Genomic DNA, 24,704 nt, shown 5'->3' with positions numbered 1-24,704 from the left:
CAAGGTGGGCAGTTCAAAACCACCCACAAATATGAGAGACAAAGATGAGACTTCCTATTCCCATAAAAACTCAGTCTTGGAAACCCAAAGAAGTTTTACTCTGTCCTCTAGGGTGGCTATGATTCCGAATCGACTCTCTAGCCTTGAGTTTGGAGTTTCCGGTTTCCGCACAAGGACCCTCTTTAACCTTGATAAGGCCCCCGGCAAATGGAACGTCCTACAGACCTGATAGGTCCTTTCCCTTCCCTCCCGCCCTTTCCACGGCCCGCCCTTTCCCTTCCTCCCCCTCCACGCCCCGCCCCTTCCTCCCCTCCACGCCCCGCCCCTTCCTCCCCCTCCACGCCCCGCCCCTTCCTCCCCCTCCACGGCCCGCCGCTTCCCTACCTCCCCCTCCATGGCTCGCCCTTTCCCTCCCGCCCCCTCCACGTCCCTTCCCTTCCCTTCCTCCCCCTCCACGCCCCGCCCCTTCCCCTCCACGGCCCGCTCCTTCCCTCTCTCCCCCTCCACGGTCCGCCACTTCCCTTCCTCCCCCTCCACGGCCCGCCCTTTCCCTCCCGCCCCCTCCACGGCCCGCCCTTTCCCTCCCGCCCCCTCCACGGCCCGCCCCTTCCCTTCCTCCCCCTCCACGATCCGCCTCTTCCCTTCCGTCCCCTCCACGGACCGCCCCTTCCCTTCCGTGCCCTCCACGGACCGCCCCTTCCCCTCCGTCCCCTGCACGCCCCGCCCCTTCCGCCTCGTCCCGCTCTCCCCGCGCCCGCTCGTTTCGCTGACACCGCTGGTGCCTTGGGCCTTCTCGTGCCGAGGATTCTGGGCTTGGTAGTTCACTTTCATTCTGTCCCGGGCATCACAGAAGAAATCCTTGTAAAAAACCGATGCAAGCAAGTCGTCCACGTGATTAGTGAATATTAAATAAGACGCAGATTCTGGCTAAGGATCCTGGGACAAAAGCGTCTTTAGAAACAGAAGCGCGATCCGGGCTCGGGGTCAGGCGCGGCGCGGACAGCCCCGCGAGGTCCTCTTCTGGGCGGGGCTTGCTCGCGGTGGCTTGTGGCTCCTTCCTGGGCGGTCTTTCTCTTTCGCTGGGAGTCGCGGCACCGCCAACATGGGTATGGTTGTCCGCCGTCTGTCCCGGGGCGCGAACGCGAGGCCCCCGGGGGCGGGAGCGGGCGGGCGGGCGGGCAGACTGGAGCAGAGGGTGGGAGGAGGACACCTGCGGTGGTCTGGGGAGGGAGCCCCGAAAGTACCGTCTCCAGGTTGGCGGCCCGCGCGGAAGTAGCCCCACGCGGCGCGGAGGCCGCCGGACGCCTCGCCGAACCCAGGTGCACCAGGCCGGCGACACCCAGTTCGGGTGTCCTTTCCTGGGGCCTGCTTCGGTAAAGGGTGTCCCTAGGGCGCTTCCATTCCTCCTGCCGTTTGCTCAGATGGTTGAGGAACCGAGGCCTCTCCTGCAGGCCCAGGTGCGCGGCCACAGCCCACATGCTTGATGTACAGCTGAGCCAGTGAGCGTCATAAAAGATGAAGCCTACGGCTCCGTGAAGTGCTTTTCAGAGGATTCCTTTTTAATTTTAGGCAAGTGTCGAGGCCTTCGTACTGCTAGGAAGCTCCGCAGCCACCGACGGGACCAGAAATGGCACGATAAACAGTACAAAAAGGCCCATTTGGGCACAGCTCTGAAAGCCAACCCCTTTGGAGGCGCTTCCCATGCAAAGGGAATTGTGTTGGAAAAAGTGTAAGTCCAAGTTAACCACTTTAGTAATTTACGTTATTGTGGCTCCCTGGGCGACAAATACATTTACTGCGTGCTTTTTTAATGGGGTGTAAATACAGATGTACCGGTGTGCTCATAATGGGCAGCATTTCGGAGCTGCCTGGTAACGTGGAGGCACCTGTGATATGGGGAGCAATCCTAAGAAACTGATAAGTCTTTGGTTATTTAATCCTTGCAAGGGTATTATGTTAGGGAACTTGACCGTCTGCTTGGGAAGATGAATGATTTCCCTGAGCTCAAAACGCTAATACTGAACGGTAACGGTAAATATTTACCAGTATTTCGTCATTAAAAACTTAAAAAGAAAAATGGATCCATCTGGTTGAAGCCGATCTATTGGCATTTGGGAATTAAACCCAGATTTACTAGTTTTTTGTTCTGTCGCTTTAAAAGTAGAAAGTTACATTGGCTCATCAGCCCCTACACTTATTAAATGTCCCAAAAAGGCAATTAGAGTTTTGTGGTCTATTCATTGTTGGGAAGCAAAGAGTACATGGGGTTGGTTTTTTTTGCAGCCCCATCTCCTGGTAGTATTGTAATTATATGCTAATTGCTCTACCATTGAAGGACTTGGGTGTTGAAAATAACAATTTTTTAGAGCATTATCTCACTTTCTTCTGTTTGTATTTCAGGGGAGTGGAAGCCAAACAGCCAAATTCGGCCATTCGCAAGTGTGTCCGAGTCCAGCTGATCAAGAACGGCAAGAAAATCACAGCTTTCGTGCCCAACGATGGGTGCTTGAACTTTATTGAGGTAAATGGCTTAGATAAACCTCTTAGCGCTTCTGTTAGGATTTCTGGGTGGGAATGGTTACATTGAATGACTGTTAAATTTCTCACTGTATTAACAGGAAAACGATGAAGTTCTGGTGGCTGGATTTGGTCGCAAAGGTCATGCCGTTGGTGACATTCCTGGAGTCCGCTTTAAGGTTGTCAAAGTAGCCAATGTGTCCCTCCTGGCCTTATACAAAGGCAAGAAGGAAAGGCCAAGATCATAAGTTTGATGGTGAATACGTAATAAATTTTCTTTGCCAGAAGTCTGTGTGTTGTTGTCTTCTTAGCCCCCCACAGCCAGCATTGTGATTTCACAAATTCTAGGACAAGTTTTCAGGATTCTCCAGAGTAAATAGGTTTCATAAGCTAGGTTAGTGTTCTTCCACTTTAGAGAAACTAAAGATGGTAGGAAAGTAAGGTAGAAATTCAGAGTTAATGTGGTTCATGGTGTTCTTAAATTGAGGTTATATTGGTTGTTTCTGATCTGGTCTTTTCTAAGTTCAAAGATGTCAGCATATTGGCTGTAATTGTGTATGTTGGCAACTGTAAAATCTGGGAGATGGGTGATGGATGATTTAATCTGAAATTGATGGGAGTGTGTGCCAGGCAAGTTAGATAGGTGGCAACTGTTGAAGCAGGGGTGCATCTAGGATCTTTTAAAAATAAAAAAAAGGTTTTTCGGGCATTGTGGTAGATCCTTAACTGCGCCACAGGTGGTCCTTAACTACCATCTTAACTGCCTGTGCCTTGTCTTCTCTCCGTTAGTTTTACCAACACTGTCATTTCCTTAGTGACCCCTCTTTTTACACTTCTCTGATCCCCAAACTTGCCATAGTCCTCTCTTGCGATCAAACATTAAGCTCTTGACTTGCCTTCTCCCTTACTGGTTTAGGCGCTAGCTGGCTGCTTTCTGTTCCCAAGTGCGTCTTGGCATCGCAGGTGACCAGGTTAAAATCTAACTTGCATATCCTGGCCTGATTACACAAAGGATGCGTTAAGGAGAGACCTATGGTCTAGCCCATGGGGGTCAAATGAGGTGGTTGGAGGGAGGAAGAGGTGGGAACAGCAGTGCCAGAGTTATAATGGGAAAGTTCCCTTGTGGCAAAGGGGTTATGTATTGGCCTGAGCCACCAGCTGCTCTGTAGGAGAAAGGTTATTCCCACAAAGAGTTGGCAGTCTCGGAAACCCACTGGGTCAGTTCTGCGCTACAGGTGAGTTTGGATTGAGGGAGTTCCATATCCAGGCTTGCAACAGAATTCACCAAAGAGATGGTAGATTATCTCATGAAGACATGTTCAACATAACCCTGTAAAAAGGTCAGTCTTGCAAGGTCACAATGAGAATCGACTCCACCTAGGGAGGTTGTTTTTTTTTTTTGGTAACCACTGATGAGCCCAGGTAGTACTGATAATTGGATGTTGGTCTATTTAGGGTTTGTGGTTTAAATTTGCCAGCCATTCCTTACATGATAGATGAGCTGTATAGTTATGCTCTTGGGAAGCAATTCTATTCTGCCCTATCATGAGTTGGACTAGCCCATGGCTGTGGGCTTGGATTGTCATGTCTTCACTTAGCCAAATGGTGAGGGCCTAGGTAGCTCGTTTGTGATTTTCTAACCTGTATGGGTAGGTCTGGGATAAGCGGCCAGAATGCCCCTTACAGGCAAGGATGGCCATCTAGATAGCTTCTCGTATTTTGGATAAGTCAGGAAAGATAACAGTCGCTGGACAATTACCTCATGCTTGGTAGTGGGGCAGTGAAAAAGAAGGCCCTCTGAGATGGATTGGCACAGTGCCAACAACAAGGGCTTATGCATAAGAACAGTTGTGAGAATGGCAGAGTGGAGCAGTGTATTTTTGTTGTACATTGGTCACTGAGTTGGAACCGATGTGATGCCACCTAATTACAAAGCATGGTTTGAAGAGCTTAGGTCATAGCCAAAATAGAGCAACCCTAACAGACTTTTTAAAATTTAAATCTGGGTGACTGGCATGCTAAGGAACAGGAAAGATAATGGTTTTAGCTGTGGCTGGAACACGAGAGTTATAGTGAGCCCTTCTAGAACCCCAGTGGGTAGCTTTGGTTTATTGCCAGGAGTAAAGAAAGCAACAGGCACTAAAAGTACTGTTGGCTGCCAGCAGATGAAGAGAGTCCTGTGAGCACCCAGTCCTTGTTTTCTAAGGGCCGTAAGTTTCTAGCAGGGCTTCAAATTGTTTTCCCCATTCCACATAGTGTTCTGATTCCCCTACACTATTACTATTATTTGGCCTGTACCCAGGTTGCTTCATTGGCTGTGACTGAAGTGGGCTGAAGCCGTTCAAAGTGCTAGACTACATGCACTCTAGAAAACTTCAAGAAGATCTAACTTGTAACACAGGGTCTTCATGAGTCATAAGAACTTATGGCCACGGCTCGGCTTTGGTCATGATGGCTACGTAAATATTCATGCTAAGACTGGCTGCCACGATGTGCTCAAGCATAGGAACAACTGTGAGGATGGCACAGGCCAGGCAGGGTTTCATTCTATGGTATCTGGGGTCACTGAGTAGGAGCAGACTTGGCACCTAACAACCATGAGTACCTGTGCGAGAGTGGAACCACTATCTCGTACGTTGCTGGTAGGAATGTAAACCGGAAATGTGTGGCAGTCTCATACATGAGGTCACCTGAGCATCTTTGGAACCAAAGAGTATACCCACACCAAAACCTGCACACAAATGTTACTGGCAGATGGATGTGTTTCAAACTGGTAACCTACTTGTTCTTCATCAGGTGAACATATAATGAAGCTGGTACATCTATAATTGAAACACTCAACCATTAAAAGCACATTATTTTGCTAGAACACTGAAAATTACAAAATGGAGAAGAGTGGTAAAAGAGAAAGCTAAAAAAAAAACCTGCCATCAAGTCAATTCAAGCTCATAGTGACTACAGAACAGCCCTATGGATTTCTAAAAGTAACCATGAGTTAAAGCTTTTTTTTTTTTTTGCCTTCCATGACACAAGGTGATTTTTGTGACCTAGTTAGCCCAACACAACCCACTATGCCACCAGTGCTCCTGTGTTAGCTTTGGTTTAGAGCTCCTAGAGGTTACAAACGGCTGCAACTGCAAGGTCAGCAGTTCAAAGCCACCAGGGTCTTGGAAATTCAGAGGCAGTACTACCCGGCCCTATAGGGTCACTGAGTCAGCATTAGCTCATTGGCATTTTTTATGGGGTTTAGTGATGGGACTAGTGCATGTCTGTGACGGTAGATTAATCCAGTATCCTGCAGTTCTAATGCGATCCTGCACCAAAGGGGACAGTGCTCGGGTGAGAACCAAAAGGTCAAGGCGGTGCAAACACCAGCTGCTCTGAGGGAGGAAGATGTGGCAGTCTGCTCACAAAGATGCACAGCCACAGAGACCTTGTGGAGCGGTTGTACTCTGTCCTATAGACTGAATTGGAATCTTTAGCTATAGGTCATGCATCCCAAAAAGCTCATGTAAATATTGCTGAAATCCAAACAGGCTACAGTTTAATAGCATTGCACCAATGTCAATTTACTGCTTTTGCAAATATATTCTGATTACGAAAGCTATTGTCATTGGGAAAAACTAGATGAAGCTATGATGGCTAGTTTGGCAAGTTCTTATACATAAAAAGGTAGGGAAATGTGCATGGGTGATTACTGAGTGCTGTTTGACGTGTTATATGTGATCCTTCTCTTTGCTTAGTTAAGCCCAAACAAATCACAATTTTTTATAACACAATGTGAATGGCGATTATCTCACTGTGATTCAGGGAACATTAAAATTCACAACTGCTCTTTACTCCTGTGGGTTTCTGAGACTATAACTTTTTATGGGAACAAGACTTCATCTTTCTCCTGTGGGAAGGCTCCTAGGTTAGAACTGCTGACCTGGTGGTTAGCAGCCCAGTGTGTAATGCACTATGCCACCAGGGCTCCTTAGAATTCACTAAAGTGCTTTAAATTACAGATATCCCAGTACTCTGGAAAATCATCTTCAGGATACTTCACGAGAAATCTATTTATTCTCAAACTTGCAGGTGGTCTTTAGCTTTCCTGATACTCTCTCTTCTATTAGATCCCTGGTGGTGTAGTGGTTACAAGTTGGGCTGCTAATGTCAAGGTCAGCAGCTCAAACCCACTAGTTACTCAAGTGGGAGGAAGATGGGCTTTCTTTAGTTACTGTCTCAAACTCACAGGAAGTTCTACCCTGTATAACAGGGCTGCAATGAGTCAATCCACTTGATAGCAGTGAGATTGTTTGCTTCTTTTTTTCATAGGGAACTACTGATCTTAGCCAGCACATTGGCTTACAGAGCAGCAGCTCAGAAACGGTGTATCCACTATTAAATTAATTGGACCAAATAATTCTTGCCTGTAGAGATCCGAATAATGGCCTTCCTATTCCTAATGAAACTTTCAGACAGCTTGCAAAGCAATTTCTATCAGTAAGAGTTTTTGTTTATGCCTTCTAAAGGGAAGGATAGTAGAGCAGTTAATTGTGTGTGTGTATGATATATGGAGAAATTCTACACTCCTCCAAATGATGTTCTCAAAACTTAAAACCAGGGAAACATGCAGTGTTCCATATTATGTATATTAATTTCTGATGGCTGAGAGACAGATGGTTGTAATTTGATAGCTATACAAATTTGAAATATATATACATTAATTTACAGTATTTCATTCTAAGAAAATGTTTGGTTTTTAAGATTTGGTCATAAGGGGTCATGCTGTAGATAATATTCTTGGGATCTAGTTCAAGGCTCAAACTAATTTGGATTTGTAGAAAGTCAAGAAATAAGGCTTAGTATCATATACTACCATATAATGCATATCTGGACAATCTTTATTGTAGCCTAATCTGTTTAGGCAGATGTAGTGAAATCTGTTTAAATAAATAGGTCACGTCTCATCACACTGTAGTCAGAGAGCTGTCTGGGTGCACTGAGCATGCTTGTTTCTAGACAAACCCTGTGTGTGTGATTTGGTAAAGTGGTGTTCTGTTGGGTTTTGTTCATCTGTACACAATGAAGCGGGTTTTGAAAGCTTCATTGCCACTGGCATGCCATCGCAGGAGTTCTGGAACAATGTTAAAGCATTAATTAAACGACATCAGCAAAACTTGTCTGTGGAGGACATTTTTTTTCAAGATTTGACGAAAAACATTTGATGAGAATCAGGAGTGACAGAGAGCCAGTGTGTCCAACTATGTGCTCACACAGTCTTCCATGCACTCCGGCTGTTCTTTAAGCCTTTAATATGTGGTCTGTATCTTCAAACACCTGGGAGCCACTCCCTCTCAGCCCTGGGAGCTTCCTCCAGGCGTGATGGGCGCCCTCTCAAATCCCAGCCTAATGCTTCAGGCTCCCCAGGGGACCTGCCCCATTCAAACAGCAAGCCAGATGCTCAGGAGAACTTCCCTCTCAGGAGGGAGAGAGGGAAACAGAAACCTTTCTCCCCACCCCATCCCCCTCCTCACACATTCAGTTTTTCCAGTGGGGCAATGACCAGCTCCCTTCCTTGACTCCTTTACCTGCTTGATAATTTGTGGTCATAAGTTATTCATATTGAGTTCTTTACATCTGTCTAGGGTACAGGATTTTTTTCTTTGTCTTTTCTTCCCCCTAAAAGCCTAGCTTTACTAAATAAAGCTCTGTCACTGTAGATAATTAGAACAAGAGGTTATATTATTGGAAAGGTTAAAATGTAGGACATACTGAGCATACCACAATTTCTAATAAGTTGAAATGCTAATAGGTATATTATAATCCTTCCTTACCTCTTTACCGACCAGTTAATGTTTGACCTGTTTAACAGTGCCAGAATAACCAGACCTTAAACAATTTTGCATTTCAGTCACAGCTGAGAACAGTGGAGCGAAATGTTACTTGTTGAAGCATGTTTTGCCCATTAACACCTGCTTTGAAAACAGTGATATGAAATAGATTGTTTTGTCACATCTTTTTCTCCAACAGATTTGTGAAATTTATTTACCCAGCTTATAATCAAAACACTTCTTCACTGTAGGTTGAGAGCATGAGGTACTGCTTTGTGTGTGTCTAGGTAAATGGGGCAATTATACACTGTGTTGATAACCACCAGGTCAGCAGTTCGAGGGAGAGAGGCATGTACAGAGTTAGTCTCGGGACCTCCCAGGGGCAGTTCTGCCCTGCCCTGCCCTATAAGGTAGCTAGGAGTCGGAATCAACCCCATGGCAGTGGGTTCGGTTTGGGTTTGGATGAGTCTGAATCCACTCAAAAACAACAAACAACATCAACCTCCTGGAGTCCCTAGGTTGGACAAATGGCTAATGTCCTGGGCATTCATTTAAAGGTTGGACGTTTTGCATTTACCTAGAATTTCCTTGAAAGAAAGGCCTGGTTATCTGCTTCCAAAAGAAACAGCCACTGAAGCCCCATCATAACTGCAAAGTAAAATGAAATTACGGTCAAAGACATAAAGAAATGGTAAGCCACGGACTGCTGCTGGGACTATAAACTGGAATAGTCAGAGTTGGAGCACTTAATGGGAACGATTTGGCCCATAAAGCAAACCCTGAAGCGTTCAGTGTGCTTGGATCTCTTAATCTCGGCGGTGACAGAGTCACCTCAGGCAAGCCCTGTGATGCACAGTTCCACACGGGGACACAGGTGGCCAGGAGTAGGAGAGGAGCGAATGGCAACCTGGTTCTTTGTGTGAACTTCCTGAAATGGTGCCCATACATTTCTGATACATATACTAGCATCTGCACGTTTTTATGTAAACAAATTCAACACTTTCAGATTTTCAAGTGGGCTCTAACTCGGGAAAGCAGTTTATGTTTAAATCAGGACAACAGTGGGCAGATTGTCACATACTAACACTTATTTCATTTTGACCACCGCTGAGAATTGTAGGAAGCAGTCGGCTATGGTTGGACACGGCTCATGTGGTGGGCTCTGGGGGCAGGCAGCAGGTCTGGGGACCCATGAACCCATCTGCAGAAACTGGGCCCATTCATTTTGCTTTCTGCTTTGACGGGGGCCGCCGGAGAGGAAAGCTGCCCACTTCATCGGGGAAGGTAGTACTGGGAAGGGGCTCCAAGGTCCTACTCTCAGAGAGTAGCAGAGAGAAAAGCCCAAAGGTAGTTTTAGTATCTAAAGATGGAGTAAACATTTACAGAATTGCCTGACATTTTTTTAAAAAGGAGACTGTGATTTGCTTTACACGATTTCAGCAAGGGGAATAAAAACAAAAGAGTCAATGAAGGAACTATGGCAAATCTTGGTAATTGTTGATGCTGATTGATAGGTACAGGAGCGTTCTTTTTAGCATGCTGGAAATACTTCGTAACTTAAAAAAACACATAATTGTGCAGCTGCCACGCACTCCGGCTGTATCGGAAGCAGGACAGGAACGGTCAGCTTGGATGGGAGCGAGTGAGGTGCAGGATAATCAAGTGGGCAGGCGAAGCTGGGACCCGGCAGCTCGCCTCCCTGGGGAGCCCACAGCACTGCTGTTGGAGGGGGAGCACGGGGGAGACAGAAGAGCCGTCCTCACAGCAAAGGTGAAAGAAATCATGTTCAGGGATTTAAGGAAGTGGTAAAACACCAACCGCTGTTCGGATCTAAATGGAAATAGTCCTAGAGGTGGGACAATGCATTGGATCAATTGAGCCCCATGAATCAAACCCCTGGGAACATTCAGTGTGCTTTGATCTCTGAACCCGCCTGATGTGTAACTGAAGGATGCACTGTGAGCAACAGTCGCACAGAGTTTCACTGGGCTAGTCGAGGACCGCCTTCAGGCAAGGGACTCTGTCACCCTACCGACCACTGCAGCCTTAGTGCAGACCCTGCTCGGCGACTGGTGGTGCCTTAGAAATGACCGCCAGGTTAGCAGCCTAACAGGTAACCCACCACACCACCGGGCTGGAAAGTCTTCAAAGGGGCCTTCAGGTCCCCCTGACCCACTTACTATTTATTCCCTGCCCACCCCAGTGTTCCTGACGTAAATGTGCTTAGTTCTAGAGCCTTTCTTTCAAATCCCACTTTGGACCTCCAACAAAAATGTATTCACGCTACCACGCACTGGTGGGGCCCACGGACTCAAGGGTGGAGCAGCTGAGGGCCAAGGGAAAGGGTGGTTCCTTCAAAGCCACCCAGCAGCTCTGCCAGAGAAAGACCTGGCGTGCTGCTCCAGCAAAGACCATCGCCTCAAAAATCTTATGGGGCCGCCTACTTTGTCACACAGGATCTCTGTGAATCAAAGGCCAATAGACAATACCAAGTACTAGGCACCACCCAGAGCCTGAAGACTGGCCGTATATGTGTAGATTACAATGTACCCAAGTTTGACAGCCCTGGTGGCATAGTGTATTAGGAGTTGGCCGGAACACTTCAAGGTCAGCAGTTTGAAATCTCCAGTTTCTCAGTGGGAGAAAGATAAAGCTTTCTGTTCCTGTCAAGATTTACAGTCAGTGAGAGATTTACACCCACTTTACTCAGTCTTAAGGGGCCACGATGAGTCAGTAACTGGATGGCAGTGAGTTTGGCTTTGGGTTTTTCGGGAATAGCATTTTCAGCCTGAGAGTCTGTAATTCAGGATACTTGCAACTGGGCTCTTTTGCCACTAGGTGTTGCTATTGACAATTCAAAAGTTAACAGCAAGTGCTGGATAGAACTATTTGGCAGGAAACATGCCATCGAATGTAACAATACACATGTGGAAGCACATTTACAGACAGACCCTATAAAATTCCCACGGAGCCTCTGAGGAGACCTACGAGCACATGGAACTAGCCCCGGGCCAGGGGCACAAAAACACCAAGGTCTTCAACCGTGTGCATCTATGAACAAACTGGGTAGCATTGAGAAAAATGAGAATTCCAGAACACGTCACTGTGCTCAGGTAGAACCTGTGAGCAGAACAAGGGATACTGAATGATTTAAAAATCAAGAAAGGTGTATGTCAGGGTTATATCCTCTGACTATATTTATTCAATCTGTGTGCTGAGGAAGTAATCAGAGAACATGGATTACATGAAGAATGTGGCATCAGGATTAGAGGGAGGCTTATTAACCACCTGCAATATGCAGATGACACAACCTTGCTTGCTGAAAATGAGTAAGACTTGAAGCACTTGCTGATGGAGATCAAGGACTGCAGCCTTCAGCATAGATTACAACTCAGTATAAGGAGGCCCAGTATCCTCACAGCTGGACCAATGGGTAACACTGTGATAAACAGAAGATTGAGGCAGTCACGAATTTTGTTGTGCTTGGATCCACATTGACTTTTCACAGAAGCAGCTGTCAAGAGATCAGAAGATGCATTTCATGAAGCAAATCTGCTTTACAAGACCTCTAGTGTTGAAGAGCACGGGTGTTACTTTGAGGATTAAGATACCACTGACCCAAACTATGGTATTTTCAATGGCCTCCTATGAACTTGAAAGTTGGACGTTGAATAAAGAAGAATCAAGGCATTTGAATGATGGGGTGGTGAAGAATGTTGAAAGTCCCATGGACTGCCAAAAGAACCAACCAGTCTGTCTTGGGAGAAGTATAGTCAGAATGCTCCGTGGCAGCAAGGATGAGGAGAGTTCGCCTCACGTACTTGGATAGGAGAGACCAGTCCCTGGAAAAGGACATCGCACTTGATAAAGTAGAAGGTCAGCAAAAAAGAGGAAAGCATTAAAAGACATGAACTGACACAGTGGCTGCAACAATGGGTCCCGACGTGACAACTGTGAGCCGGCGCAGGATCAGGCAGTGTTTCTTTCCGCTGCGCTGAAGGTCACGATGAGCCCAAACTAAGTCAACAGCACCTAATGATAATGGTACATACTTCTAGGACAGTCTTCAGCCACTTAATGGTCCGCTCACACACACGGAATCAGAGGCTCAGAGAATTGGAAGAAAAATGGAATTGGAAGATATGGAATTATTTTATATTTGTGTTTATCCCTATAGCCTTCACATTTTTGACAATTCCTTCTGGAGGTAGAAACATATTCCGCAACACCAGCAAGGATACACATGTATCACACACACACACACACACACACACACACACATCTACAGATGTATGTACACACTTTTATACATACAGAAACGAAAGCTCACAAACCAATAATACCATTACTATATGCAATGCATTTTTATATTTTTCCTTCTTGACTTAATACCCAATTCTACCTTACAAATCTGGCTGGACCAGAGAATGTGCACTGGTACAGATAAGAACGGGAAGCACAGGGAATCCAGGACAGGTGATCCCTTCAGGACCAGTGGTGAGAGTGGTGATACTGGGAGGGTAGAGGGAAGGTGGGGTAGAAAGGGGAAACCGGTTACAAGGATCTACATATAACCTCCTCCCTGGGGGATGGACAAAAGAAAAGTGGGTGAAGGGAGATGTCGGACAGTGTGAGATATGACAAAATAATAATTTATAAATTATCAAGGGTTCATGAGGGAAGGGGGAGAGGGGAGGGAGGGGGAAAATGAGGAGCTGACATCAAGGGCTCAAGTAGAAAGCAAATGTTTTGAGAATGATGATGGCAATAAATGTACAAATGTGCTTGACACAATGGATGGATATCTGGATTATGATTAAGAGTTGTATGAGCCCCCAGTAAAATGATTTTTTAAGTTGCTGGTTAAAAATTAAAAACCTGATTTTACATGCTCTAAGGCAATTCCTTCTACCAGAGAGGTGCAGTGGCTTACACCAAGTAACACTGCTGGGCAAGACCAAAGGCGCTCAAGACACAGGCAGGCTTGGGTTTGGAAGTCCCTACCCCAGAGCTCTCCGCTACCCCATGCTGCTGTCACAGAAATAACGCAGTGGATGGTTTTGACAAACAGAAATTCATTTTCTGTTCCAAACAGTTTAGGAGGCTAGAAGTTCACATCCAGGGCACCAGCTCCAGGGCAAGGCTTTCTCTCTGTTAGCTGCTGGGGAAGGTCTTTTCAGCTTCTGCTCCTGGGTTCTAGGTTGATATTCATAGGGTCTGGCAGCAAGCTTCCTCATCTCCACTGGCTTCACTGCCTAAGTGGCTCATTTTATACTTTAACAGTGATTGGCTTAAAACATACTCTATCCTATAGGGGCCTGTCCCTAGAGTTGCTCTGAGTCAGAATTGACTTGTTGGCAGTGAGGTTGCTTTTATACTGATGTGGCCTATTAGCAAAAAAAGGAAACCATATTCCCAAATGGTGTTATGCTCACAGGTATAAGGGTTAGGATTCACACCCATCATTCTGAGGGACACAATTCAGTCCTTAACGCCAGGCAAAGCTCAGAAAATGCCCTTGGCACTGCCCACCTGTCTTTGGGCTTCCTTCTAGAGCCCGTGGCCAGTATGTGGTGGTGACAAAAGAAGACGACAGAGTGGTTCTGTAAACAATTACATGCAGTAGCCATTTTAAGAATGTAAGCTCTTTCCAAAATGCAAATGTGACGTCTTTAACTACTTACTTGAATTGTCTCAGCAGCTCTCGGTGGTTTCCAGCTGAACCCAAGCTCCGAGTGTGGCAACAACATCTTCTCCAGTCCTGACACAGCCTTGCCCGAAAACAACAACCAACCAACCAACCGTTGGACCCACAGAACAGAGGAGCGCGCCCCTGTGGGCGCTCCGGAACAGAAAGGCCGGCCAGCCTCCCTTGTAGGGGCTGCTCCCATTGCAGCCGCATAACCCTCTCTGCCTTCAGGGCTCCGCCAGCCCCATGCTTTTACCCAAGGCCCCTTCCTTCTGGACCTTTCTCCCATCCTTGACCTGGTTTAAGCTTACATTTGTCAAGATTCCCGCCCCAGCACCCGCCCCACTCTTCTCCACAGACTGCCTTCGAGCAGGCCAAAGCCAAGCTATCCCCAGTGCGCTTCAGTGCGCTATCCCCAGCATGAGCCTGCGGAACCCAATGAATTCCTGCTTTAGTGAACATCTGCATGGTCTTACCCTGAAATCGTAACAACTGCACTACCATATAAGAGCTGGTTTCAGCGAAGCAGTCTCCATTCCCTCATATCTGGGAAGGATGAATACAAATGATTATACACACCACTAGGGCAGTGGATATGAAAACTCAGTTTCAATTTCTCTCTCTGCACCCACCTTCATAATCTCTAGCTGTGCTGCCGAGGTTAGGTTTTGTTTTTAACCTTGAAGCTTGTCGGTCAGTACCGGCTGCTGCTTCCCAGGCCCGTCCAAGAACTGGCCCCTTTTCTGGAGCCCACGGACCTAGCGGCCCTCCTGGAGCCCCTCCCAGCGTCAAACACCAGCTCTTGTGGGCACGCCACCATAAACAGGGGAAAGCAGTGGGCTAGCCCCTTCTATCACTTACCGGTGATCACAGACAGGGCAAGAAATTGAAAGATACAAAAACCAAGTACCAATAATGACAAAAGACCACGTGTAAGACAGGGAGAGATCAAGCAGTGAGGCTGGGTGGTCAGAGAGAGTAGGGTGACAGATCGAGTCACAGAGGACAGATTGAGTCACGAGAACGAGAGAGGGAGCGGGAGGAAAGCAGGCGGGGGTCACAATGGCTCAGCGGTCAACTGTGAGCCAAAGACTGGTGGCTTGAACTCCAGAGTTTCACGTTGGGAAGAAGATGTGATGGTGTGCATCTGGAAAGACCCCAGCTTTGGACACCCCGAAGGGCAGTTTGGCAGGGTCTCTCTAAGTTGGAATTGACTCGATGGCAGTGAGTTTTTTTAATTAACCTTCCAGGAAACCAAGACATCTTACAACTCATATGTTCAATCTTGCATTTTGACACGAGATAGGAGATTCTCCCCCCCAGATTTCTTACTGTGCACTGTGGAATCAGGCACAAAGTGAGGGCGGAGGGGGAATGCTGGAGTGCACATTCAGAGGAGGGGAACAGTCAGTTAGCGGAGGGGACAGCGTTAGCCATCCCCAACTCGAACTGCTCCTCACGCCGGGGGTGTGGTGTTGCTTATAACACACAGACAGACAGGTGGGTTATGGTAATCAGATCTTCTGTCAACTAGACACGCCTGGCTAGGTGAGCAGTTCAACCTGTCAATAAAGTGGTAGCTGGGTGACACCTCCTTGGGGACCTTTTGTAGAAGAGCAAGATTGAAGAGAGAGGAGGGCTCTCAACCACTTTCCTTCCTCCTTGCTGGGACTTCACTGGGACTGGGTCTGTCTCTGGGTGCGACCCCCTGTGGGATGCCTGATCCCGTCAGTGCCCTGCTATTCTTCCACCATCCTTGGATGCACAAGGCTCTGCACTCACCGGCCTGTGATCTCCCTGCTCCCCACTTGACTTTACAGCATCACCAGTCTCCAGTGACGTGAGACTGAAGAGGACCCCAGCTAGCATAGCACCTATGGACTTGAGTCGGACAGGGCTGGGGCCCCCACCTGATGTAAAGGTGTTTCTTGATAGATGAGTGTCCCTACCACATCGTTCTGGTGTTTCCTATGTCCTCGCTAGGTAAGCACTATAGATACTGCTGGCTTTCTTTACAGAACCGGTGAAGGACTGAAAGAGTACCAGCAATGGTTAAAGTCACACAGCTAGCAAGAGGTCAAGCCCTGGAATCCACCAAAACAAATTCAGTCGAGATAGAGAGATGGTTCCTTCTAGCACAGACCCAAACACTCCGACGGGCTTCAAAGTCACCCCCCGGACTTCCCGTTGTACAGTCGAGGGGACTGAGGACCAAACTGGTGGACGCGTCTTCTCCCCTTCCATGCGGAAATGCAGCTCTGGGAGGCTGGCTTCACTTGTGACAGCTGAGATGACTGAGTTGCTTTCTGGGAAGGAACTAGGAGGACCGGTCTTTCTATTGCAGAAAAAGAACCATCACTCTCACTAAACAAAATGAAAATGTCCGTGTGTTTCCTAACTGTTGGGAACAACCATTTACTAGCATAATTCTACATTTTTAAGGTGAAATGTTTTTCAGTCCACAGTTAAGTGTCCAGAGGGGAAAAAAAGTTTAGCACTGCCTGAGGAGGTGGAGCGTCCAGGAAGGCAGGTCCCAAAGGCGGCAGAGCTCTTTAGAATATGCTCTGCCGTGATGGAATGCGTTCAGTCTTCATCAAGAAGAGAACAAACTACTTTTTAACCTTTTCATTTTTTTTAAGAACATCGCCCCAAAGTGGCAGGCTATATCACCTCAGAATCTGTTGGCATAAGGGAGCCAATATTTTCAGACAAGTACATCGTTCAGAGGACATATTATATGAAAACTTTTTTTCCCTTTTACACCATAAATGACATGGCTTGAGAAATGGCTTGCTGGGAAATTTGTGTTTACATTAGGGAGTGCAGGGGAAAAATCCCTTGCCGAAGTTGAAAAGATGTTTAAGTGGTAAATACCAAAATGCCCAGCAAGCACATAAGCAGGCTCTCCTCCTAGCATGAAGATGTGAGGCTCAGCAGTTCAGCATTTACTTTCAGCTTCTCCAGCACTTTGAGTTAACCCTTTCCTATGCCCTCATTCCCTTTGTGAAAGTCCGGCCCTTAACCTACAGAGGCGGGGAGGGGGGGGGTGTCATAATCATTTGACAATTTCCTCCACATATGTGGGTCCCCACAAGTGGCCCACCTTGTAAACAAATGCCCTTTATATTTCTATAATGTCCATGAATCACGGGATGATGCCCCAACCAGGGTTCAAAAGCAAGCCCAACTTGCTGTAGATAGACATGGGACTGAAAAAGAGAGAGGCCAAAGCAATATCATTAAGAAAAACAACAAAAAACCAAAACAGATTGGTACCCAAAACTGCAATAATAAAGTCAGACCCAGACCAGTGGTTCTCTGAGGAGCACGGACTTCATGATCACCCCAGAGCGCAGTACGAGAGTACCCAAGAAGCCGGGTAAACGTGGTTTTACTTACAAGTTCACAGTTTTTCACCACACCAAAGATTCTGCTTCCGTCTTCCAGCCACACAGCACCAGCCTATAAAATCAGCCTCTTTTCCAATGTACAGGGACAGAGTTCACCCAAATCAAGGTAAGTATGGGCTTCAGGTAAAAGCTCCTCAGACGATCCTAATGGACACACCTCCTTGAAAGACAGGAATCTAGATTCTCTAAAGAGCCAATTACATTTGGCGCAGTGGGCACTTGGGCTGCTAACCGAAAGGTCCGCCATTTGAACCCACAGGCCACTCCCCCAAGAAAGATATTGCCGGCTGCTTCTGTAAAGGCTGCCCAATCATACGGGCATTCTACACAGCCCTACAGTGTCCATATGAGTGAGAATTGACTGGAGAGCAATGGGTTGGGTTTGTAGGTCTCAAACAACCCTATAGGGTATCTCCCTAGTCTTCCTCATATTAAAGATGAAGAAAATCAGTCTCAGAAACATGAAGACTTGCTCAAGCCACCTGAATAGTACAGTGTCTATGGGACTGACAGCCATAGGGACCAACTTAACCATCATCTTATTATTATAGGTAAGAAGATGTAGTAAAATAGTTCCTAAAGATTTTTTACAATGTCCAAATATCCTTCTTTACTCAGAAAAGCTCATTATTTCACTTGTCATAAAATATTGTTTTCTTCTTTATTATGTCTAAATACACACACACACAGACAAACACACTCCGTGCCTTTGGGAATATGAAAGATATAATGTTGTCTATTGTTCCTATGTGTGAATTTAAGAAAACAATGTTGGAAATAAAGAAAAAAAGAGAAAAGAATTTTAAGATCCTCCATGCTTAAGACATTAGTTTTCAGGAACATCTGAATCTTGTATTTTGATTTTCTTTTACAAAACAATAAAATGAACTTACAAGTCCATTTCTCAATTCATCCCCATATGAGAAGGGATGGACAGTGTGGGGCTTGATAATGCCTCAATGCTGTCAGCATTCCTGGTGTGACTGCATTAGTCTTTCTGCTACTTATAGATACTGATTTCAGGTGCTTCTTGTAAGCAGTCAGTATCTCAATTGCCATCAGGCATTTGGTCCCAGAGGGAAGCGGAAATCAATGTCAAAATCTTAAGGAGATGCTCTAGTGCACAGTATTGGTCTGAACGCTGGTGCTGGGCCAGGTACAGGCGTACTGCCTAACACCATTCCTAAACACTTCGGCTTCGACAGAAGAATCTGAAGAAAAAAAAAAAAGAGTCAAGAGATTAAAATGCAGTTAGCTGAGCAATAAATACCCCCCCCCAAGAATATAAATACTACTATTAGACCATTTAGTTTTGTAATTGAGCAAGGGTTACTTAAAACCAAACTGACTCTCTGCCCTTAAGTCGATTCCAACTCATGGAAACCCTGAAGGACAGGGCAGAACTGTCCTTGTAGGTTTCCAAGACTGTGACTCTTTAAGGGAGTGGGGGCCTCTTCTTTCTCCCAGGGAGCAGCAGGAGGTTTGGAAGTGCTGACCTTGTGGATAGCAGCCCCGCGTGTAACCAAGAGTTACTTCGAGCCTAGGAAAATGCTCCTAAATGAGTGAGTAGGATACTGTCTGAAGAACTGAAAACAAGGCAAGATTCAGCCCTGCATCACATCGATTAAGTGAAATTTAACATGTGGGGTGGCCGGCAGGTATAGATCACTGAAACTCCCACTATTCAATCCAGGGCTTTCCTTCCTACCTTGTCAATCAGCATTCCACTGATTCTGAGACATGGCTTTAGCGTAACTCAGAGGTAGGTTCAGCCCAACAACTGGTCCTACAATGCTGAGCCATGAAGTGATGTAGTTGACATTCCTAGGAAACAAGGGAAAATACAGAAGTGAAGACGTATCCATCATCGTTTTGGTAAATGGTAGAAAATCAATCACTCACCATCAATAATAGGAATGAGGCTGTATTTCAAGGACGCACCGCTTGAAATTGCGGCATTTTGAAATGTCCGGGCCCTTGCCGGCCGAGCTAGCATTGGAGGTCCAGAGAAACTATGAAGAACCTTTGCTAAAGCAGATGCAGGGGTGGCAAAGTGTTGGGGCTGCTGAGTCTCCTTGGATGAACCAAAACTCACACTTAGGTTTTAAAGCATTTGCCAAGGAAGCAAAACGCAGTGGGTAAGTGCATGGTTCTGAAGCAAAGATGCCAACTTTCACATTCCATTTCGACCGCTTAACTAGCTCGGTGACCTTGGCCAAGTCATTTGACCCCTCAGTGCTTCGGTGTCTTCATTTGTAAACTGAGGGCAATCACGGGACCATGCTTACGGGGTTACTAGAAAAATCGGATGAGTCCATATATATCTACCACACTTAGATCAATGCCTAGTGCATAGTAAAAAAATCAATAAATGCTAGCCATTAGTATTATTATGAAGAATATTTCTTTTTAGCTTGGCTTTTAGAGTCACATAAAAAGATTTATACTTTTAAAATAAGAATATAAACCAATGGGTCTTGATGGTGTTTCTTACCTATTGATTTTTGGAGAATTCTTTAATACAGGAATCATGAATTCGTTTGTCTTGCAGGGATGAAGTACAAAAAAAGGCTGCCCAAGTAGTGGGTGTTCCTGAAAGAAGAAGAGTTAATGTAGCAGAGCCAGTGTGGTTTATGCTGAAAAAGTTAAACAAATAACGTTTCATTCCTTTAAAATAAATGTTTATTTTCAATTCCAAGTTACAAAATAAGAAACAGGCTGCTATTTCATTTTCAAATACATAATCCAAATATCAGAAGAGTTGGTGAGAAGGTACTGTTTATCAATAAGATAGTATAACCAAGTACAGTAAGCACCCAATTTTCCTTCCATGATGCAAACTGCAGGTACATGTTCTCAGTTCCAATCACCCTTTTAAAATCACAATTTCTCTTGGGCCTACAATTATTCTTTCATTTCTTCCTGGAGGATGACCACAGAGCCCAATAGCCTGACCATCTGAACAATGCATTTCATTAGCCTCTTGGCCTATAGGAGGGGATCACGGGTGTGTGCACATTTTTTAAACATAAATTTTGTCCACATTCACGATTTCAAGCCCAACTACAGTTCAGTGAGTAGAATGGGGGATGAAATGACTTGCACTATTTAAATTGCAGTCTGTCTGTCTGTGTTTGTTTCTCTTTGTGTCTTTGTCATGCTCTAGGACTTAGCTCCGATAGATTGAAGCCCATACACTGTAACTCCACTGCCTTTATAAGAGAATGGCTAGGTATAAGGTAGGGGCTGAACTACTGTCAGGTTAGGACTGTCGCCCTTATTTAATAAGTGTTGGGGAATCCTGGTGGCATAGTGGTTTTGCAATTTGATGTTAACCGTAAGGTCAGCAATTTGAATCCACCAGCCACTCAGTGGGAGAAAGAGGAGGCTTTCTACTCCCCTAAAGAGTTAGTTTCAAAAACCCACAGGAGCAGTTCTACCCTGTCCTAGGGGGTCAATACAAGGCAGTACAGGGTCAATATGAATCGGTATCGACTCAATGGCAGTGAGCATTTTTGAGTTTCGAGGAACCTTAGGAAGTGTCTCTGTAGGTAAGTAATCAGTGCACCAATTTTGGCAACATGAAAACAATTACGGGTGATAGCCGTCTAGATCATCTACATTGCCAATTAACCATAGGGTGCACTGAATAATCCAGAGACCAGGTCTTACCACTCACTGCCAGAGTCCATGCTGATTCACCGTGATGCCACATGGCAGAGCGAAACTGCCCTGTGGGTTTCTGAGTTGCGGGAATAACAATTCTCATCTTTCTTCCAAGGTGCTGCTAGTGGTTTTTGAACTGCTGACCTTCCAGTTAGTAGCCCAAGGCATAGATAACTACCCCACCAGGGCTCCGTAAAGTTGTCAGGGATTTAATTCTACTTGGATCCCACAATCAATGCCCATGGAAACAGCAGCCGAGAAATCAAACAGTAAGTAGAGTTCTTTGGGTAAATTGACTGCAAAAGACCTCTTGAAAGGGTTATAAAACAAAGATGTGACTTTTGAGAACTACTAAGGAACTTTTGACCTATCCGTTGGATTTTCAATAGCCGATGCATGTAAAGGTTGGAAATGAAGAAGAAAGAGCACCGAAGGGGGGGTATTATGGGCTAATTTGAATTAGGGGCTGCCTCACTTCTCTTCTCAGCTAGTCCAAGGAGAGGCTTGTAATAGAAATCAATCAAAATTGGCTTGTGTGTTCACCCTGTTTACCTTTTCATAGCAAGCTGGGGCTCATTATTTCAAAAAGGCCCACTGCAAGTAACAAAAATTTATACACATCTATTGTTTTTAAAATACCCCAACTATCATTTTTTTAGCAAAACAGAACCTGCTTACTTTATAACCTCATGAAAGTGGACCCAACATCTGCTAGGCCAAGATAGGAGAAAGTGCACCGTTATTAGGACTCTAAGGTGCTGCCTACCAGAAAACGATGAAGAGCTTCAAGGAAATGGACAGACAGAGTGGCCCCAACAACCGGCTCCAACATAGGAATGATTTCGAAGTTGAGGTACCAGACACTGTTTCATTCTACTGTGCTTATGAGGACACTTTACAGCAACTACACGAGCACAATGAAATGTTCTAGAATTCCCAGAATTTGCTATGATCCACTCAGTCAAATACCTTCGCATAATCAACAAAACACAAGTAAACATCTTTCTGGTATTTCCTATTTTCAGCTAAGGTCAGTCTAACTTCAGCAATGATATCTCTCGTTCCACACCCCCTTCTGAATCTGGCTTAAATGTCTGGCACCTCCCTGTTGATGTGTGGCTGTAACATATTGAAGGGTCTCCAGCCAGATTTTCCTTGCATGTGGCTCTTGTTTGATAATGGCCACCTTCTGTTAAGTCACTCAGTAAATCCAGGTAGCTGTGATCCAAATTTCATAGCATAGCTATTTCCACCGCTTCATCAGCTTGTTAAAACATTTCCACTGGTAGCCCATCAATTCCTGGAGCTTTGGTTTTGGCAATGCCTCCAATATCTTCAATACCTTTGGTTCTTGATCATAGGCTACCACTTGAAGAGGCTGAATGTGCACCAGTTCTTACGGTACACTGGCTCTGTGTTTTCTGCCCATTCTCTTTTGATCCTCCTACATCATTCATTATTTTACTCAACATTGCAACTTGAGGGTCGAATTTCTTCTTCGGTTCTTTCTGTTTGAGGTATGTTGAACATGTTCTTCCGTCTTGGTTTTCTAATTCCATATTTTTGCACATTTCATTATAATTCTCTTTTGTCTTCCCGGGCTGCCTTTTGAAACTTTCTTGTACTTCATCATCTCGTCCTTTCTCTAGCCACAGTACTGCATCTAAAAGTCTATGCTGACATCCCCACTGGTCTGCTCTTCCTTTCCTTTTTAACACCCAATCGCTTCCTTCATGTGTTATGCTCTTGATGACATCCTATAACTCTTCTGGTCTTTGTTTTGGCTGATGGCATTGAGCTTCTCTACCATCAACTGGAGGCCGTCGATTGGATTCCAGTGCATTCCATATGGTCAGGTCCAGGAGCATAGTCGCTGGTTATGTTGTTGATAAAGGCATCTTCAATGAATAAGTCATTGTTCTTCTTAGAAAATGCTGTCAGGGATCTCCAGATTCACTTCTATCACCAAGGCCATATGTTCAACTACTGATCCTTCTTGTTTGTCTCCAGCTTTTGCATCTCAATCATCAGTGATTAACAACTCCTTTTAATCGATGTTTTATCTATTTCAAACTGAAGAAGACTGAGTGTGTGTGTGTGGGGTGGGGGGGTAGGTACCAGTGGGCTGGTTCTGACTCATAGTGATCATATGTACAACAGAATGAAACACAGCTTGGTCCTGGGCCAGCCTCACAATTGCTCATGTTTGAGCCCGTTGTTACAGCCACCATGTCAATCTCTTGTTGAGAGCCTTCCTTTTTCTCATTTACCCTCTACTTTACCAAACATGATGTCTTGTATTAGGTACTATTCTATTTTGATAACATGTCCAAAGTATAGAGACAGCCTCACCATCCTTGCTTCTAAAGAGACGTTTGCCTGTGTTTCCTCCAAGGCAGGTTGTTTTTTTCTTTCAGCAATTCCTAATACTTTCCATATCACTCACCAGCACCATAATCCAAATGCATTGGTTCTCCGTCAGTCTTTCTTACTCAATGGATAATTTTCACATGCATAGAAGGCAATGGAAAATACCATGGCTTAAGCCAGTCCTCAACATAACCTCCTTGCTTTTTCAAACTCTAAAGAGATCTTGTAGAGCAGCTTTTCCTGATGCAACTAGTCTTTGATTTCTTGACTAATGCATCCAAGAGCATTGAATGTGGACCCAAGCCAGACAAACTCTTTGACTACTTCACGCTTTCCCCATGTATCATGATGCACCTATTTGTCGAGTTGGGGAGATTTCTCTCTCTTTTACATCGAGCTGTAATTCATACTGATCAAAGGCTACATTCTTTGATATCCATCAGCAAGTGTCTCACATCCTCCTCACTTTCAGCAAGCAAGATGGTATCATACAAACATACACATTGTTAATAAGCCTTCCTCCAATCTTGGTACCATGTTCTTCTTCATATTATCCAGCTTCTCTCATGATTTGGAAAACATACACATTGACTAAATATGGTGAGAGGACATAACCCTGACATATACCTTTTCTGAATGAAAACATGCAGTATTCCCTTTTTCTGTTTTTCACAACTGCCTCTTGTTCCATGGACAAGTTCAGCATGAGCACAATGAAGTATTCTGAAATTCCCAATTTTCTCCAGGCTAGTCATAGTTTGTTATGATCCACACAGTCAGATTCCTTTATATGGTCAATAAAACACAAGTAAACATTTTTCTGGTGTTCTCTCCTTCCAGCCAAGATCCTTCTGCCATCAGCATTGCTGTCCCTTGTCCCATGTCCTCCTCTGAATCCAACTGAACCCCTGGCAGCTTCCTGCTAATGTATCCCTGCACCTGCTGTTGAATGATCTCCAGCCACATTTTACTTGTATTTGATGTTAATGCTATTGTTCTTAAATGTACACACCTTGTTGGGTCACTGTTCTTTGGAATAGGTATAAAGGTGGAGTTCTTCCAGTCAGTTGCCAAAGTTTCGTAGAGTACTTTGTGACAAATCTTTCAATAGTCATTTTGTAGATGAAGGGGATGCCACTCCTACCAATTTGTCATTCCCAGCAAAGTGCACTATATAATCCTCTGACTCAAAATGGCCAATGCCAGTCCATTTCTGCTCACAACTGCCTAGAATAT

At 45.3% G+C, this 24,704-nt stretch overlaps 2 protein-coding genes across 9 annotated transcripts in view; one reads left to right on the top strand and one right to left on the bottom strand.

Moving 5' to 3' along the window:
• Window positions 1-950: 950 nt before the first annotated feature.
• On the top strand, window positions 951-2,799 carry RPS23 (ribosomal protein S23). The gene is made up of 4 exons (XM_075541248.1): window positions 951-1,106; window positions 1,570-1,729; window positions 2,401-2,521; window positions 2,619-2,799. Exons 1-4 carry the CDS (start codon window positions 1,103-1,105, stop codon window positions 2,763-2,765), a joined length of 432 nt encoding a protein of 143 aa, XP_075397363.1. The 5' UTR covers window positions 951-1,102; the 3' UTR covers window positions 2,766-2,799.
• Window positions 2,800-18,079: 15,280 nt separating this feature from the next.
• Window positions 18,080-24,704, bottom strand: part of ATG10 (autophagy related 10) — a 350,444-nt gene continuing 343,819 nt past the window's right edge. For all 8 annotated transcript variants that reach the window (XM_075541240.1, XM_075541243.1, XM_075541239.1 and 5 more), the window contains 3 exons: window positions 19,927-20,024; window positions 19,141-19,256; window positions 18,080-18,643 (listed from right to left, as the gene is read on the bottom strand). In XM_075541240.1, coding sequence (XP_075397355.1) covers window positions 19,145-19,256; window positions 19,927-20,024 — 210 coding nt within the window. In that variant the 3' untranslated portion in view covers window positions 18,080-18,643; window positions 19,141-19,144. The remainder of the gene's footprint in view (window positions 18,644-19,140; window positions 19,257-19,926; window positions 20,025-24,704) is intronic.

Source organism: Tenrec ecaudatus, chromosome 2 (genome assembly GCF_050624435.1).
Source record: "Tenrec ecaudatus isolate mTenEca1 chromosome 2, mTenEca1.hap1, whole genome shotgun sequence".
In the NCBI taxonomy this organism is placed as follows: Eukaryota; Metazoa; Chordata; class Mammalia; order Afrosoricida; family Tenrecidae; genus Tenrec; species Tenrec ecaudatus.
This window is presented reverse-complemented; position numbering and strand designations above follow the sequence as displayed.